The sequence below is a fragment of the Glandiceps talaboti genome, chromosome 2, assembly GCF_964340395.1.
Source record: "Glandiceps talaboti chromosome 2, keGlaTala1.1, whole genome shotgun sequence".
NCBI lineage: Eukaryota > Metazoa > Hemichordata > Enteropneusta > Spengelidae > Glandiceps > Glandiceps talaboti.
In genome coordinates, this window is record NC_135550.1 from 22,548,092 (window position 1) to 22,563,426 (window position 15,335).

Consider the following 15,335-nt stretch of genomic DNA (forward strand, 5'->3'; position numbering starts at 1 on the left):
GTTGATAACTGCTGAAGATCCTTAGTCAAATATATTGTATACAAGTATGGTGATTGCAAGGTGATGTTGAAATCTTACCATAAAAGTTAATTACTGTGTCAACTACACTATCACCATAAATTATGTATGTGTCTGTGTCTGTCTGTCTGTTTGTCTGACTGACTGTCTGTCTGTTTGTGTGACAGTTCTTAACATTCATCATAAAGTTACTCACGAAGTGATCCATTTGTGGTTGATTTCCTACAGAGACACACTGCCCAATTAAGAGAAGAATTAGCCAAGCTAAAGAAACCTGAATGCCTTGGTGTAGACGACGATGATGACACTGACAGTGATGTAGCCGGTACCAATCTCAGTAAAGGATCTGAGAGTGCCGTTAACAATCTGAGTGATCCCGGAGATCAGGGCAAGGAAGACAGTGGTGCATCGGGATCAGGAGACGATGGAAAAAGTGACTTAACACAAGCACCTTCAATTACAAGTCTGGAATCGAGTTCTATTTCCAGTAATGTTGCTATGGGATATGATGACATTGATGGCAAGTGGCAGTAACCTGACAAACTAAAAAAAAAAAAAAAAGACACCATCCTCTTTATAATGTGGTGATAAATGTTGTCATCGTGCCTGTGGACATGCAATAAAAGTGTTTTTACTTTGCTATGGGCAAGTGGTCATCATAAGTTGGTTTTGTTCTGATAATTTTGATGTATTTTTACAGCTAATAGTGTTGACACTACATTCAAGTAAATGTTATGTGTGATGGATACACCCAGTATAAACTGTGTACTGATGGAATGGTCTCTAGTGTATACAAGTATGTGTGCATTCAAGTCCCGAGCAGTTCATAACGCTGCATGCAAATATTTACTCAACTGCGAATGTAACATTTGCAGTGATTGTATTTTTCAGAAGAAAAAAAATATCACTTGTATATTAAAAAGAAATGCAAGTTGATAGCTCTGCAGTTTATGTATTTTTTCGCTTGTTAGCCTGTTTTTCAAAAGATGAATACATGTGCGTATTATTTTGGAACAGTAGACGCAAATAATACGACAGCAAGCGATAGCTGTCACAAATCTCTTCCTGTCGATAGACACGGAAGACTTGTAAATTAATCCTGTGTAGTTTAGTGTGTATATGATTGTAATGCAATTCTTTTAAACTTAGTGAATTGTAAAATGTTCTTTATGAAGATATGTGTGATTATCATGTATTTTGCCATGTGTGAAGAGAATGAATGGGTATTTTAAAAACAACTGACTGTGAATACAAGTATGGTTGTGCTGTCGTTAAAGAGCGTACACAATAAATATTCAAGAGAATTTTCACAGTTCTAGGTAACCATGTAAATTTGTTTAGTGAGACAAAAAAGTAGACATTTATGGGGAAGTTTTCTTGTGTTTGTAAACGGGCAAAGATTTTGTAAACTTATTTTAATTTGACTGATTGTTTTTTTTCATATTATGTATACCTATAGATATTATTTGCAGCAGTTGATGTCATACTAGGTAACCATGGACACTATAACTGTGACATCAATGTCATGGGTTCCCTTCTGTTTGTTCACATTCAGGGTTCAGACTTTATTCTTAGTGTGTCTTTGTCTTTTTCCTATTCATATACTTATTTTCACCAAAAACTTGGTTATAATGGACTGATTTCTTTCTTTTGACATTCAGTGTGTGGGGGCGCTGTTTATCATGACCACAGCCATCTTGACTTTTCTTAGTGTCAGTGTCCTTTCTTTGAATCTGTAATACGTCGGTGTAGTCAAACATGTCAAATTAAAAACAAATATAATAAAAATGAAAATGTATAAAAACAGTAACACATGCCATATTGTATTATGTGTATGACAGCGAGAGGTTGAATGGAAGTTGTGTTACTGGGTGAATTGGAACCAGCATTTTCAGCAGATGAACTAAGGGACGATTGCACAATATCACACAAGCTTGATATTAAAGCGAACCTTGTTCATTTAGCTGGGAAGGGGGTCAAGCATCAATGCGATTGCTGAACTTCATTTTTGCACTTCTAACCAAATTTTGATGGAAAATGTTCACTCCTTCAATGATAACAGCTAATGTATTTACTACTGAGATGTTGGATAAGTTGATAAAGAATACTTCTAATGCGAGATACATATATGGTGCTGGGTTTCTGGTAGTATTTTAATGTGTTTAAAATCATGTTTTTACATTACATGGATCATAGTGGTATCACCACTACAGTTTTCATCATATATATGCTCGATGTCGCACTTGTCAGCATTTGTTATGGGGGAGTTTTGACATAAACGAGCAATGCTCGTTTGTTGAGCTTAAGTGACGTTGTGCAGTCATCCCTAAAGAAGCAGTACCGATAGTTTGCTATAGACATCAAATGGTTTCTTTGTGTATATTCTTTCCCAAAAAATGTTAGATCAGTTTCCATGGTACTTGCTAGGAATAATTCAGTGCCTATACATAAGATTATTCAAGGCAAAGTGATTGCAAATAGGTCTAGAGGTGTCAGAAATGGTGAAAGTCTCCCTTCAGGTCAGATGGAATTGTCACAGACAATGCATGTGCCTGAATGGCCTGACCCAAGAAGTGTCATCTCTTTTGGTGACATGTCTCCATTTGACAAAACTATTTAGATTTAGGGAATATCTGCAACTTTTGAGCCTTGTTGATAATTAGGATGTTGTGTGCTAAAGTCACCTGTAGACCATGTAGTTCATTCCAATGACAATGTTTGTTACTAAACTACTGAGTTGAAATTTAAATGTGATGTGCAAATATAAAGTGATAGGTGATTTTTTATGAAAGTAATTCTAGGTGTTTAGTTGTTTTCTTTCGTGTGAGGTATGACACAGACTCTTTTACATCAAGAGATAAAAAACACTTTATTAATATCCTCTAGCAAATATACAACAAAATTCTAATAAAAACTTTGATAAAATATCTTTGACAAATTGATTATTATTGTATCATACATAAAAAAGGCAAATTGAATGCAAATATCAAATATTGCCTCTGTGCTGTCTTTTGATGAAGATATCAAATATCATCTCGGTGTGGTCTTTTGTTTTCATTTCTTCTTGTGCCATAAAGCATTTGGATTGTTCTGATATTTGTTGTGACATCTTTGTGAACACAGGAAAGCTTCAATAGGAGCATGTGTCCGTCCAGCATGGTCTAGGGATGTCACTGTGTGTGCCAGTCTGTGCAGACTAACTCTGGCAAGGTAACGAACACTGGACTGTAAGCAATAGACAGAGAAAAACTATAAGATGTGGTACTAGAAACACTATAGTAGTACAAAAAGAAAAAAACTAAATTCAAAAAATGAATGCAGTGTAAGATAAATATACATAACAAAAAATTCATATGGCAAACAAAGTATGCTCTTGAAGCCAACCGCACTATAATTGTTAAAAAAATGTATTTTATGAAGAGATAGACTGTAAGATATGTTGTGACGTTCCGCCCTCACCGGTCTCCTCTCACCCATTGCCGATGTGTGAGGGCGCCCCCACCTTACAGACTAATGAAAAGAGTGACCAATGGATTGGTCATATACATGTATAAGGGCAATATTTCATTCAATCCTTTTGCACAGATAAGAAAATTTGTAAAAAAAATGTTACCACTGTATGGCATGTATGATCCTCCAAGGAAACATGTTTTGTCTCTGGTGCTTTATCATATTCAGTGATATTTGTACAAGTTGTACAAGGTCTGTTCATACAAACAAAAGAAAATTAGAATGATGGGACTCTTACCTCAAAACATGGACTTCCACATAGACACCTTTTAGCAGAGTCTAGATAGTCGCACAGTGGTTTAGGTATGTCACTCTCACTGTAAGGTAGTCTGTCAAAATTTAAAATATACAAGATTGTACATAAATGAACCTCAGTGTTTTGTAATGTATCATTGTTGGTATATTATTGTGCAATATCTTACTATACCTCGCTTTCCCTTCATTTACATTATTAAGTTTGTGAAATGATAGGAAAATTTAATTGATTACGTTGAAAAGTCACTCAGCTGTACAAAGAGAAAGTTTACCTGAGTCTCTTGACAGCTCTTGAAGCTAATTCAAGTAAAGTTGGAAACTCCAGCTGTGACATTGCTGTAGACGGTCCATCATCCAGGAAAGGATTGCCGAATAAATCTAAAGTATCCAAGGTTAGTCGAGTAAATCCTGCCGGCAGGGTCCTGATTTGGTTGTGTCCTGCTGACATGAATCTTAGTAACTGCAATCGGCCAATAGCTTGAGGCAGTCTTACTATTTGATTCTTCTCAATCTTAAGATGAACCAATTTACTAAGGGCACATAAGTACGGTGGTAGAACTTTGAACTGGTTATTACTCAGGTCTAGGAACTCCAATGATGATTTCAGGGGATCTTTACACAAGCCAGGTGGAAACTCACTCAGCTGATTGAAGGATAGGTTTAGTTCTGACAATGATGTCAAATGTTCCATAGAAGTGGGCAATGATTTAATACTATTATTACTCATATCTAAGACCCGTAGTCTCTTCAAACCAAGGATTCTAAATTCTATTCTTGTCAGTGTACAATTAGACACCTTCAGTGATTCTAGTGTGCTGGGAAATGATTTGGTTAGTGGATAATCTCTCCGTTTCACTACAACCATCTTTGTCTGAAGTTTCTCAACCTGTGAGGATTTGGCTTTCATCAGTGGAGTTAATGTCAGTTTATCAATTCCTGTATTTCGATGAGCCAGCCTTAATGCACCCAGGAAAGTCTTTAATTGTACTGGATCAGCCTAGAACCAAGAAACAATTAGTCAAAAGAGTAAATAAAATAAATAAATAAACAAACAAACAAGCAAACAAACAACAAACAAACACCCGTCCTGTGACAAGTAAAAGTATAGTTTTGAATATGATAATCATACAATTTACCTTATTCAATCTGAGATCTTGCTGTGGATCTTTCAGTCGAACTGTTGCTTTGCCATCTTCTATAAACTTAGTGAAGAATTGTTCAATGTTGTCTTTCAACTGAAAATTAAAAGATGGAAATTCATCAATTTCCATAGAAGAACCTTATAAAAAGTAAATGCTAATTACTACCCAGAATTTATTCCAACTATTACTTTAACAAAAACAATTTTTTTTGCAATTAGGTTATTACAAAAATTTATTGCAAATGTACACAGCCATTATTTTTATCATTTATTTTACAAATTATCAAATGTTACATCTACTAAATCTATGATTTAATATCTAGTAATCAGAGTTCTTTGTAAAACATAGACAATCTAACAAATTAATGTCGTCATACATGATTTTTCTATTACTTTACTTACCCGATATTTTGTGCCTACTTTATCCTTGGCAGTACACACTAATAGAAATATTGCACCCTCCTTGGAATCAGTCCCTGGTCTTTTACCAATGGATAATGAAGCTCTCACACTTTTAGATTTACTTGACATTCCATGTGATGGTAGTAGCCGACTGACTATGTCAATATCACATGTAAGCCGCATTATGGTGTACAGATGATTAATCAAATAAACTTGAAATATGAACCGTCAGATCTACCAGGAGATAAACTCAATGTCTTTGAACTGAAAGAAACAGATCAATTATTATGTAAACTTTTCAATTCACACAAGATTCTGACTTGAATTGAAATATGATGTTTAATCTTGCCTTGGTGGCCAACTCTCCTGAATAACTTGCATGTAAAGACCTCCAGTATCTTGATATGGATACTGTGACTGTTATATACTATATTTGATTTGTGAACATTCCTTGAAGCTGCACAGTTTGTTCCCTTAGGGCACAGTCACTTGTAAACAAATATTTCATTCCAGAATGGTGATATTCTAGTCTAGGATGATCATAATACAAAATAATGATGTTATTATAGGTATTTGCGATATTCAAAAAATACTGTTACGGGTCACTGTTTCAGAGAGAAACAGTTACCCATAACGGTATCATATCGGAGGGCATATCGCAAATACCTATAATAACGCCATTATCTTGTATTATGATCATCCTAGACTATAATATATCACCATCCTGGAATGAAATATTATTATTAGTTCACAAGTAACTGTGCCTTAGGCAGTTAGGGCCACTGCAGTAATATAATAAGATGATCTTGTTCTTTCAATACCAATCATTTCAATTTTCTAAATTATTATCTGGCTAAATGGGAAATAGTGAAGAAAACTGAGTCCAATAATGTGTGTTATTCACTCCAACCTACTTTCGAATTCACTCAGATAAATTTTTTACTAGGGTTTAGGGATAGAGTAAAAGGTCAACCAGGCCCGGGGGGGGGGGTTCAGCTGTACACAGACACTTGTGTCAAGTTGTGATCTGGAATGTTTCAGAATGTATTAACATTTATTGATGATATTGACATATTGCATATATTGTACGTGATAATATGAGAACAGGATAGCATGTGGGTTTCTACGACCACTTACATGTTATTCCATAAGAATCACATCACTATTACGTGACGTCAACATAATAATTTGAAACACAGCTTGGAAACCACAAGTGTCTGTGAGTGGTGGTTTCCAGCTAAGATTTATCCAAAATTGCTATCAATTGGAGTGTGTTTGACCCATTGTCATTCACCTGCGCCACGATATACATTATTCTGTTTCATGAAGAATTCTTACCAGTTCCAGTTGATGGTGTAAATCAAGAGAAGACAATCACAAGCTCAACGCACTGTCAAAATTGTAAATCGGCGCCATATTCACTGCGGTCATGTGATCAATTTGATTAGCCAATCAAAACAACTAACGAACGCGAACGAGTGCTTATTTACTTGAAAGTATGTCACATATCTCTATCTTTCGAATAAATCAGAGATACTTAGAAATAGTAAAAACGGGTTTTTGACACATTTATAGCAGCTAACCTAACTTTCGTTACTGAAATACCACGACACTTTCAAGAGAAGTGGGGGTGCGGCCTGGGTCATGTCAATGACTCATTTGACCTTTCAACTCGCATTCATTAGCAAAAACGAGTAGTTGCATGTTTGAAGTCGCTGCTCAAGGTGTAATACGGTCTCGGGTGTAAGCTTGTATTTTCGTCGATAACATTGACCGTCGTAACCGATAAAGCATATTCAGTATCCACGTTGTAGACTTATTTGAACTCAAACATGGCTCAGTACTCGGTGATAACACAGGCGCAAGTGACAGTGCAAATTACGAGTTCTCTTTCATCTTTTGCTTCGGAAAGAAGATTCCAGAAAGACATCACAGTTGCAGACCTAAAGGTCAGGAGATTTAACTTTGATTATTTCGATTACAGTGATTTACATGTAATATAGAGAGGATAAAATAACAAGTAAACCGTGGCTGAAAGAATGCTTGCATGAAGGACAAGAAAAAAAATGATGATGATGATGATGATGATGATGATGATGATGATGATGATGATGATGATGATGATGAAAAGGATGGATTTCTGTTTTGCTTTGCATTCATTGAACTGTATCTCTTTCAGTTTGTCTTTGTAAGATGGCCATAAATTGTTTTGAATGTTCTATCCAAATATTATACATTTTATGTATATACATTTTGTATCAGTGCCAAAGTGCTTTAATATTGAAGGTAAGACATCACTCAGGTCTTTGCGAGATGATATTTACTCAAGTAACTTGGTGACACGTACTACTGTATGCTGTGTTTACTCCACAGGGGAAACTAGAATTGATTACTGGATGCAGTGCTGCATCTATGCAGATACAGGCATTTAATAAAGATGATAAACAGGTGGCAAGTTTATCAGATGATTCAGCTCCGTTGGGTTCATATCCAGTGGATGATGGTATGAGATTACATGTAAGTTTTTATATAGAGTCTGTAACATGAAAGATATTATATAGAGTGTGAACCATCACCTGATATATTTAATACTTGATGGTGATGCTAGGAGTAACTGCAACAAAATTCAGTACTGCTTCATGATTCTTTGGGATATAGTTGGGGTACTTAGCTAGGAAAGTAGTAGGGGTATGAGGCTAGCAAGAGAAAGTCTGTGGCCCTTTGCAGACATGAAAAATAGCAAATTACTTAGCCCTTTCCAGACAGCACATGAACAACAGACACTCAGTGGTACAGCTTTGATTTGTAAAATGCAAAAAGAATCTGAATCTTTGGTATGAAACCCTTTCCAGTTTTTATAAACCAAATACAAAAAAGACATGTCCAAATTCAGACTTGGATGACCCATTGGGCAGCACATATATACATATTGCTTTTCAAAGGTAGTCAGCATCAATATCTATGTGAACATTTTCATCCAAGGAAATTATAATGAATCTATTTTCTTATTTCATTGATCTTAGGTGATTGATCCCACAAAAAAAGCTGGTGAATTTGAAGATTTATCCAAAGTTGAAAAATTTGAACTATCAGAGGATGCATATAAGAAGAGAACAGGTAAGTACATGTATGGGATGTGAAGTGAGTTGGATAAAATCCACTTCAATGTGTGTAAGAGAATTGAACAAGATAGATTTCATTATGGAGAATAAAATCAGAGTGTGGCCCTTTGGGAACTAGTCACAGGTTGATATTTAAAACTGAGCATTTGTTAAATACAAAACGTACATTGACCACTGAAATAGAGGACAAACCATGACATGACTTGATAAGAACTCTGTAATGATCTATACATAAACACCATCTTATTTCTATATCTTCACATCATACAGTCTTATTTCTTGCTCAGTTCAGTTTGATTAAGTGGTATACCCTGATAATGAGAAATCATACTTGTAAAAGATTTTGTGAATGGGAACACTGAAGAGTAATTGTAATTTTATAGAGATCTTACATGCTGTTCAGTGGAAATAAAATAGTATAAATGTATATGATTGTTATAATTCAAAGGACTCAGTAAATTAGGTGTCGGAGATTCACAGCACTCAGTAGGTATTCTCCGATTGTGGTATTTTCCCCTTAATTGCACGGTTAATGAATTCAGTTGATGTCATGTTTCAACCTAAGTATCAGTAAAAGGTACAAATGTGATTATATATACTATACACCTAGATATTTTCACCACTAGAAAATTTTGTGATTTTACAGTCTTCAGCTAGTTCTCAAAGCCTAATTTTTACTAATTACCAGACTTGTAAGTTGTTTTAATGTGAAAGAGGGCATTTTAGTCACTACTTATTTTTGTTTTTTGCTTTTCAGCAAAATAAGTGAAAATAAATTTTTAGCTAAAGTTTCAATTTTTACAACATTCTATTTATATTTATACAGGTGAAAATTTCAATTATGAATATGTGGTGAAGTGTAATAATGTATTATAATAGAGAGAAAATTTGTTCTGTTAAAATCAAAACATAAATCTCATCATTATGTCCCGTGACAGATTCTGTTTTGGCATTCAAGAAGAAACAAAAAATGGGTCAGTTCAAGGAAATAAGTCCAGAGGAAAAAGAAAGACAAGAAAGGGAAAAACAAGAGAAACTACAAAAAGAGAAGGATCTTATAGACAAAATGGAGATAGGATCAAGATGTGAAATCAATAATCCTAAAGCCCCACCAGTCAAAAGAGGTGCTGTAATGTATCTTGGTAAGTATGCAAAGTTTCTTAACCCCCACCAATCAAAATAGGTTTTGTAGTGCATCTTGGTAAGTATGCAGTTCCTAGCCCTACCTATCAAAAGAGGTGTTGTAATGTGTCTTGGTAAGTACACAAAGTCTTTCAGCCCTACCAATCAAAGAAAGTCTTGTTGTGTATCTTGGCAAGTATGCATAGTACTGGCCAAAGATTGTAGGACTCATATTCATACAGATGTGGTTGTTGTACTTTTCATATTGTGAAACTAATTTGCCTTATTAATGATATTTACAAATTAGGTGATGTATACAGTAGCTCAGAATTTCATCAAAACTTTTGATATTCGAATGTGTTGTTCTAATATGTATGATTTGTATTATTTCATGAATAATTTGCAAAAACATATATTTACCATGGTGATGTATCATCCATGTTGTTTGTCGTATCAGAATTTCATCTCATACATCCAAATACACGATAGTTTTGAAATTGCATAAATAGTGTTTCACATATTGTTATGCATTAGGTAGATATCAATAAAAATGGATGACACATATTTGTATCTTAAATGCTCTTTTTTCATTATGATAGATTCATATTGCATCAAGAGAAGGCACTGTTTGCTTTCCTTCACACTTCTGGTTTTTTGTCCATGTAGGAGGAATAATTCAGATTACTGCTAGTTAAAACTGGACTCACTAACCATGAAGTTTTATAGTATTTTTAAAAGAGAAATACATGTTTGTTTTACTCAGGTACCACTGAATTTGCATCAGGCTATTGGGTTGGTGTCAAATATGATGAACCAGTAGGGAAAAATGATGGCAGGTACGTAATCTCCAATGTTATGCATCGAATCTTTGAATTTGACGTTCATCAGTTTTGATTCATCCATCAAGATGTGTATCTCATGGGGTGGGGGGCTGGCTATTACAGAAACGCATTACGTCTGGAAAATTGAAAAAGCTTGTGTGGCATCAGACATGACAAGGGTCTCTCCCACATAGGATTCCAACTGCTGAACTCAGCCATGTAACTCCTTAGCTACATTGATTGTTAAAATTCAAATTTGATGATTATTTTACATGTAAGATTGATGAGTTGTGTTCAAAGTATATTGTAAATTGTGTATTAAAATGCAATGCAATAAAAGTGCTTTGAAGGGTTATGGATCATACAACGGTTTGGAAAAAAGTGATACTGTAGAAATCTGTTTTAGGTGCAAAGTATTCTATCGTAGTTTGTCAGAATTTAGGAACAGGTGACAAATTTTGTTCTTGCATGATTTGCTGCTAATAATAATCTCTTGAGTCATTATTCATTATTGTTGATTACTTGATCTCATTTCAGTGTCAAAGGTAAACGTTACTTTGAGTGCCAACCTAACTATGGTGGTTTTGTCAAACCTGAGTTTGTGACAGTTGGAGACTTTCCAGAGGAAGATTTAGGACTAGATGATGAAATGTAATTCTATGACTTGACATATCACAGTAACATTTTTTTGGTTTTTTTAAGTCTGTTGTTTTGGACATTTACCATTACAAACTGGTGGACAATGGTGACTGTTTGTTTTTAGGATCAATGAATTTATTTTATAAAATGTAAAACACTAAAAAGACACAATAGAATCAGTGCACATCATATATGCTAATGAAGTATACAAGTAGAGTGGGTAATATTCAGTCGCAGTTGGCAATTTATAGCGGAGGGTTAATTATAACGACCATACCTTTATAGGACCTGTGGAATGTTAGTTAAGTAGTCGTGTATTTACATCCCCACCCCTCCCACTTTCTTTTGACTTCTCACTGATTGCAAACATATTTCAGTGATACAGCCCAGTGTAAATCCTAGTCTGTAAGCTATGCTATGTTAGTGCGCCCTCACCCATCAGTCTACCCTTGAAGGTGACGCAGCAAATTTTACCAGTCTACATGAATCTATGATGCATATGTGTTTTTATCTGTCTTCCATTTGAACTGATAACTGGGGTATTTGCTTTGCCCAAATGTAGTATTGCAGTTATTTGAAATAAGAGTCATCGGTACAGCCACATTTTCTTTGTGTATAAATTTTATTTCACAGTACAGTTTATTTCAAATGAAGTAACTTTTTGTACACTGTATATCTTGCAGCTTTGTAAAATAAATATAAGTGAAAGGAGTCTCTGGTGTTGTGTTCTTATTGATAATCTTGCTGTGTATAGCTGTGTTGGTAAACTTATGGATGAATTACAATGTACATCCTTGGTATATCTGCATGGTTTACCATCAGCTGATCAGTTCAAGACTGGTTGTTACATCACACTTTTGGGGCTCCAAATGCATCTGGCATTCTTTCTATTGTATACCTGTAACAAAACAAATACATACACACACTTTTATTGCTTGGAAACTTCTATAGGCTTTTATCTGACATCATAATGCAGATTTCTTCGAAAACTGACCTCATTTAAATTCAAATCTTCTAGTAGAATAAATTAACATACCTGTGTTGTGAGATGTACATGATTGGAACACCAGGAACTTTTCTTATCCTCCTCCTAAGATCTCTGTCACACGTTGCAACAATATAACATTTGTGCTGAAACAAAAAATATCTACAGTTAAAACACATGAAAATCTTTTCACTGATATCATTATCATTTCAATTTAGAAGGAAATTATCAGACAGGAACATTATCAGACAGGAACATTGCGTACATGATCAGGACAAACTTTGTTCCAATAACTGAATTTAGTACACTACAGTACATGTACATTAATTGCCTTACTTGTGTCACTCTTTGTACAAGACAGTCATCAGCATATATTCCTCTGTGTGTACATGGTAGACGTTCAAATCTCGGATCTTTAGCTATTCTCAGTGCTATTCTAAACTTTTGGCCCAGTTTTTCTATTTCACCCATCACACAATCTGTTATACATGGTATACCTGCAATAAAAATACAATATAGAACCAAAATATTGATTTTTCAATATAAAATGTGAGGTCTGTGAACTGACTTGGTTTTCAATATCATGGCTGAACATCATAAATTTGTGCATATCTATCCCCCATCAATACTCTACTGTAGAAGCAGACACACTAGAAGTTTGTAAGGTTAACTTGATTACATCACTAGAATATTTTTATAGTATGTGGGAACCCTCAAGGATGCTGACATAACATGACATACTCTCATTCAAGTAATACTATTATCTTCACAAGAACATTACATTTCTAGACAACAAGTTAACAATCGGTCATTTTACAATGTAAAATCTTGTAGTCTTTGGAATGTGTGTGTAAAGTTATTAATGATGTAATACTACCACAGAGTCTGTTATTTACATTCTTGAATAATCAAAACATAGTACAGTATTTCTACACATTACAAGTGACTATACCGTAAATCATGGGGGGGGGGGGGGGGGGTGACTTACATTTTGCATAAAGACAATCCATCATTCCTTGGACCACATCAATTTTGTTCTTGATTGAAAAGTTGATAAAGTTAGTATCAATAAGTATGTAATATGGTGGTCCAAGCTGTGTGTTGTATTTGAAGAACAAAGCTGATGAATACTGAGGAACTTCTCTTTCTATTATCTTCCCATCTTCGTTCTTCTTCTTTGGTTTGGATTTATTTCGTTCACTTTCTTTTCTGAAATTTGAAGTGAGTTCATAGAATGTAGCAGTGAGCAATTGGGCATGTATGGGTACTGACAAATACACCACACCATTAGAAATGGAATGAACAGCAAGTATGACTATAGTTCAGCCAAGTAGCAAGTCGGTGTGATGAGTAATTGAGCAAAAAAAAGCTGCAATATCTTTTTGGTTTTATACTCAACGTCGTTTTTTATCAAGAAGTTATGTTAACACTATGGTTATAATGTCGATTTTGTGTATAACACATTGTCTAGCTTAGGTTGAGTATCAGAAGGAGGAGTGCTTGAATCTGCCACAATCCACTTTATTATATGTCACGACGTATATTGGACTACCTCACTAGACATTGTTTTCAATGGAGAAAGTGATGATGATTTAGCGATCCGTACATTCTGGTACTGACCAAAATCAACCCGGAACACTATTTTTTATATAGATTGAAATCAACCTGGAACTATTTTGACATGCAGAAACAAAACGAACATTTCTGTACATCAAAATCAACATCTATTTGTGAGGAATACACATTTATAAATGGAAATTCTGCCGTAAAACACACTCACGCTACTAAAATGGTGTCGGAATACTACCTTGCAACAATGTCAGTTCGTATAAGCTTTATAATGTCATTATTGCAGGGGTTGGTTGTCACACTCTGACAGTTCACGCTGCAGCACGTGATTTTTGGAAGAACGGCAAGCTTTTCAAAACAACTGATCCCATGGTGAACACGTCACTTGGCATACTATATCACACAATCTATTTTGATGGTAGCACTGCTATTTTGCATGTGTAATGTGTAATATGAGCCCCTGGCATTCTGAAGTTATCCTGAACACAATGATGTCGACCAAAATGACTGACATGCGACTTTGTTTTGAACATTATGCAAATGACATGACCACACAACAATGCCTTCAAATACAGTAATTCAATGCTATTTTTAACATTAAATGTAAAATCTTGAAAAATCACAGTTCCACTACAAAATTCAGTTTCATTCATCCTTGCATGAAAATGAATTCCATGGTGACATATAATAAAAATATTATAGCCTTGATATTGGATTATATATCATTATATGCCCTCTGTGCGAGGATTTTATCAGAACTCCACTATGCATTGTACTAATCACATCCTTGCACCTTGGGCATATAACCCAATATCAAGGCAATACTATTATTATATACAATAATACATAGTGTTTTTAGTGACACTGCAAGCCGTGTTTTATATGTACGGTTGTACCACTAAAATGTTCAATCATAATTTGTATTTTTACAAGTAATGAAGTATCCCAACGACACTGCTCCAAAATTAAATATACTGAAACATTTTAATTTAGGTTAGGTGCGGGTTAAACACAAAAACTTAAAAAGTCACCAAAACAGACGAAAAAACCCACAAAACCGCAACAAGACGCTACAATTATTGCAGCTAGACTAAATCATACATGATACAGACACTGGCATACGTACATACGTTTTTAAATGGTCCACCGTGTATCGGAGAAAAAACTTACATTCTTTGATCTCTCGATGAGATCATTCGCTTCATAACAGCATACTTTCGTGCTCTTCTATCTTTACCCTGTAAAATACAAAACAATGGGAAAATAAATGACAAAATAACCACTACAGCAATTAAATTTCACAAGAGACAGAAACACATGTACTCTACTCACCATATTGGATCTCGTTCTACTCACGATCACGTAGTTTCTCGCACAGGCTTTCGATTGGCCCTTTAGGTCAAGGGTCAAAGGGTATATTGTTTGTCCGCAGTCAGTGCATGCAATGTACCGTGCACCTTGATACGTCAGTTTCGTTTCGTCTCCGGCCACTGTCTTAGTCATCTTACATTATCCGCGTCATGAAAAACAGACCGGGTACACCACTTTAACCTTAGATGTCTTCTAGATCTAGGCTGTTGTGTTAGCCGGCTGTGAAAGTGAAACTTAGTGAAACTGAAAGGGGAGAAGTGTTTGGTGGTACTGTGCTGACCACGAAACTGAAGGTTGTTGATAACCTTGCGCGTCCGTCTCTGTGGCAAGTTTCTACCAGAAATTGTGGTCATCCATCCCTTACCCGATTTCAGTCTCGA

The 15,335-nt window shown here is 35.1% G+C and overlaps 4 protein-coding genes across 9 annotated transcripts in view; 2 read left to right on the plus strand and 2 right to left on the minus strand.

Moving 5' to 3' along the window:
- LOC144448528 (dual E2 ubiquitin-conjugating enzyme/E3 ubiquitin-protein ligase BIRC6-like) overlaps positions 1–1,816 on the plus strand; it is a 46,855-nt gene extending 45,039 nt beyond the window's left edge. For all 6 annotated transcript variants that reach the window (XM_078138798.1, XM_078138806.1, XM_078138837.1 and 3 more), the window contains one exon: positions 247–1,816. In XM_078138798.1, the coding sequence (XP_077994924.1) occupies positions 247–552 (306 nt within the window). In that variant the 3' untranslated portion in view covers positions 553–1,816. The remainder of the gene's footprint in view (positions 1–246) is intronic.
- Positions 1,817–2,985: 1,169 nt separating this feature from the next.
- Positions 2,986–6,739, minus strand: LOC144453650 (leucine-rich repeat protein 1-like). The gene is made up of 6 exons (XM_078144979.1): positions 6,665–6,739; positions 5,327–5,590; positions 4,920–5,018; positions 4,056–4,780; positions 3,767–3,857; positions 2,986–3,243 (listed from the first exon to the last, which is right to left on the minus strand). The coding sequence occupies exons 2-6, from the start codon at positions 5,507–5,509 to the stop codon at positions 3,073–3,075; spliced, it is 1,269 nt and encodes a 422-aa protein (XP_078001105.1). The 5' UTR covers positions 5,510–5,590; positions 6,665–6,739; the 3' UTR covers positions 2,986–3,072.
- A 264-nt stretch (positions 6,740–7,003) lies between these two features.
- LOC144447247 (tubulin-folding cofactor B-like) lies at positions 7,004–11,736 on the plus strand. Its single transcript, XM_078137158.1, has 6 exons — positions 7,004–7,275; positions 7,700–7,843; positions 8,350–8,443; positions 9,387–9,590; positions 10,334–10,406; positions 10,929–11,736. Exons 1-6 carry the CDS (start codon positions 7,159–7,161, stop codon positions 11,044–11,046), a joined length of 750 nt encoding a protein of 249 aa, XP_077993284.1. The 5' UTR covers positions 7,004–7,158; the 3' UTR covers positions 11,047–11,736.
- On the minus strand, positions 11,640–14,817 carry LOC144447252 (rRNA-processing protein FCF1 homolog). The gene is made up of 5 exons (XM_078137168.1): positions 14,755–14,817; positions 13,004–13,224; positions 12,352–12,512; positions 12,067–12,161; positions 11,640–11,928 (listed from the first exon to the last, which is right to left on the minus strand). The coding sequence occupies exons 1-5, from the start codon at positions 14,787–14,789 to the stop codon at positions 11,880–11,882; spliced, it is 561 nt and encodes a 186-aa protein (XP_077993294.1). The 5' UTR covers positions 14,790–14,817; the 3' UTR covers positions 11,640–11,879.
- Positions 14,818–15,335: the final 518 nt, after the last annotated feature.

What these genes read in the sequence shown, in the direction of transcription:
- LOC144447247 (XM_078137158.1), top strand. Translation starts at nt 7,159, where the DNA reads ATGGCTCAGTACTCGGTGATAACACAGGCGCAAGTGACAGTGCAAATT. An exon ending in ATGATGGTATGAGATTACAT is followed by an intron (nt 7,844 to 8,349) that starts GTAAGTTTTTAT and finishes CATTGATCTTAG; the next exon opens with GTGATTGATCCCACAAAAAA. An exon ending in GTAGGGAAAAATGATGGCAG is followed by an intron (nt 10,407 to 10,928) that starts GTACGTAATCTC and finishes ATCTCATTTCAG; the next exon opens with TGTCAAAGGTAAACGTTACT.
- LOC144453650 (XM_078144979.1), bottom strand. Translation starts at nt 5,509, where the DNA reads ATGCGGCTTACATGTGATATTGACATAGTCAGTCGGCTACTACCATCA. An exon ending in AGAGCTGTCAAGAGACTCAG is followed by an intron (nt 3,858 to 4,055) that starts GTAAACTTTCTC and finishes AAATTTTGACAG; the next exon opens with ACTACCTTACAGTGAGAGTG. An exon ending in GTGGAAGTCCATGTTTTGAG is followed by an intron (nt 3,244 to 3,766) that starts GTAAGAGTCCCA and finishes TATTGCTTACAG; the next exon opens with TCCAGTGTTCGTTACCTTGC.
- LOC144447252 (XM_078137168.1), bottom strand. Translation starts at nt 14,789, where the DNA reads ATGAAGCGAATGATCTCATCGAGAGATCAAAGAAT. An exon ending in GGATTGTCTTTATGCAAAAT is followed by an intron (nt 12,513 to 13,003) that starts GTAAGTCACCCC and finishes TTTTTATTGCAG; the next exon opens with GTATACCATGTATAACAGAT. An exon ending in ATGTACATCTCACAACACAG is followed by an intron (nt 11,929 to 12,066) that starts GTATGTTAATTT and finishes GTTTTGTTACAG; the next exon opens with GTATACAATAGAAAGAATGC.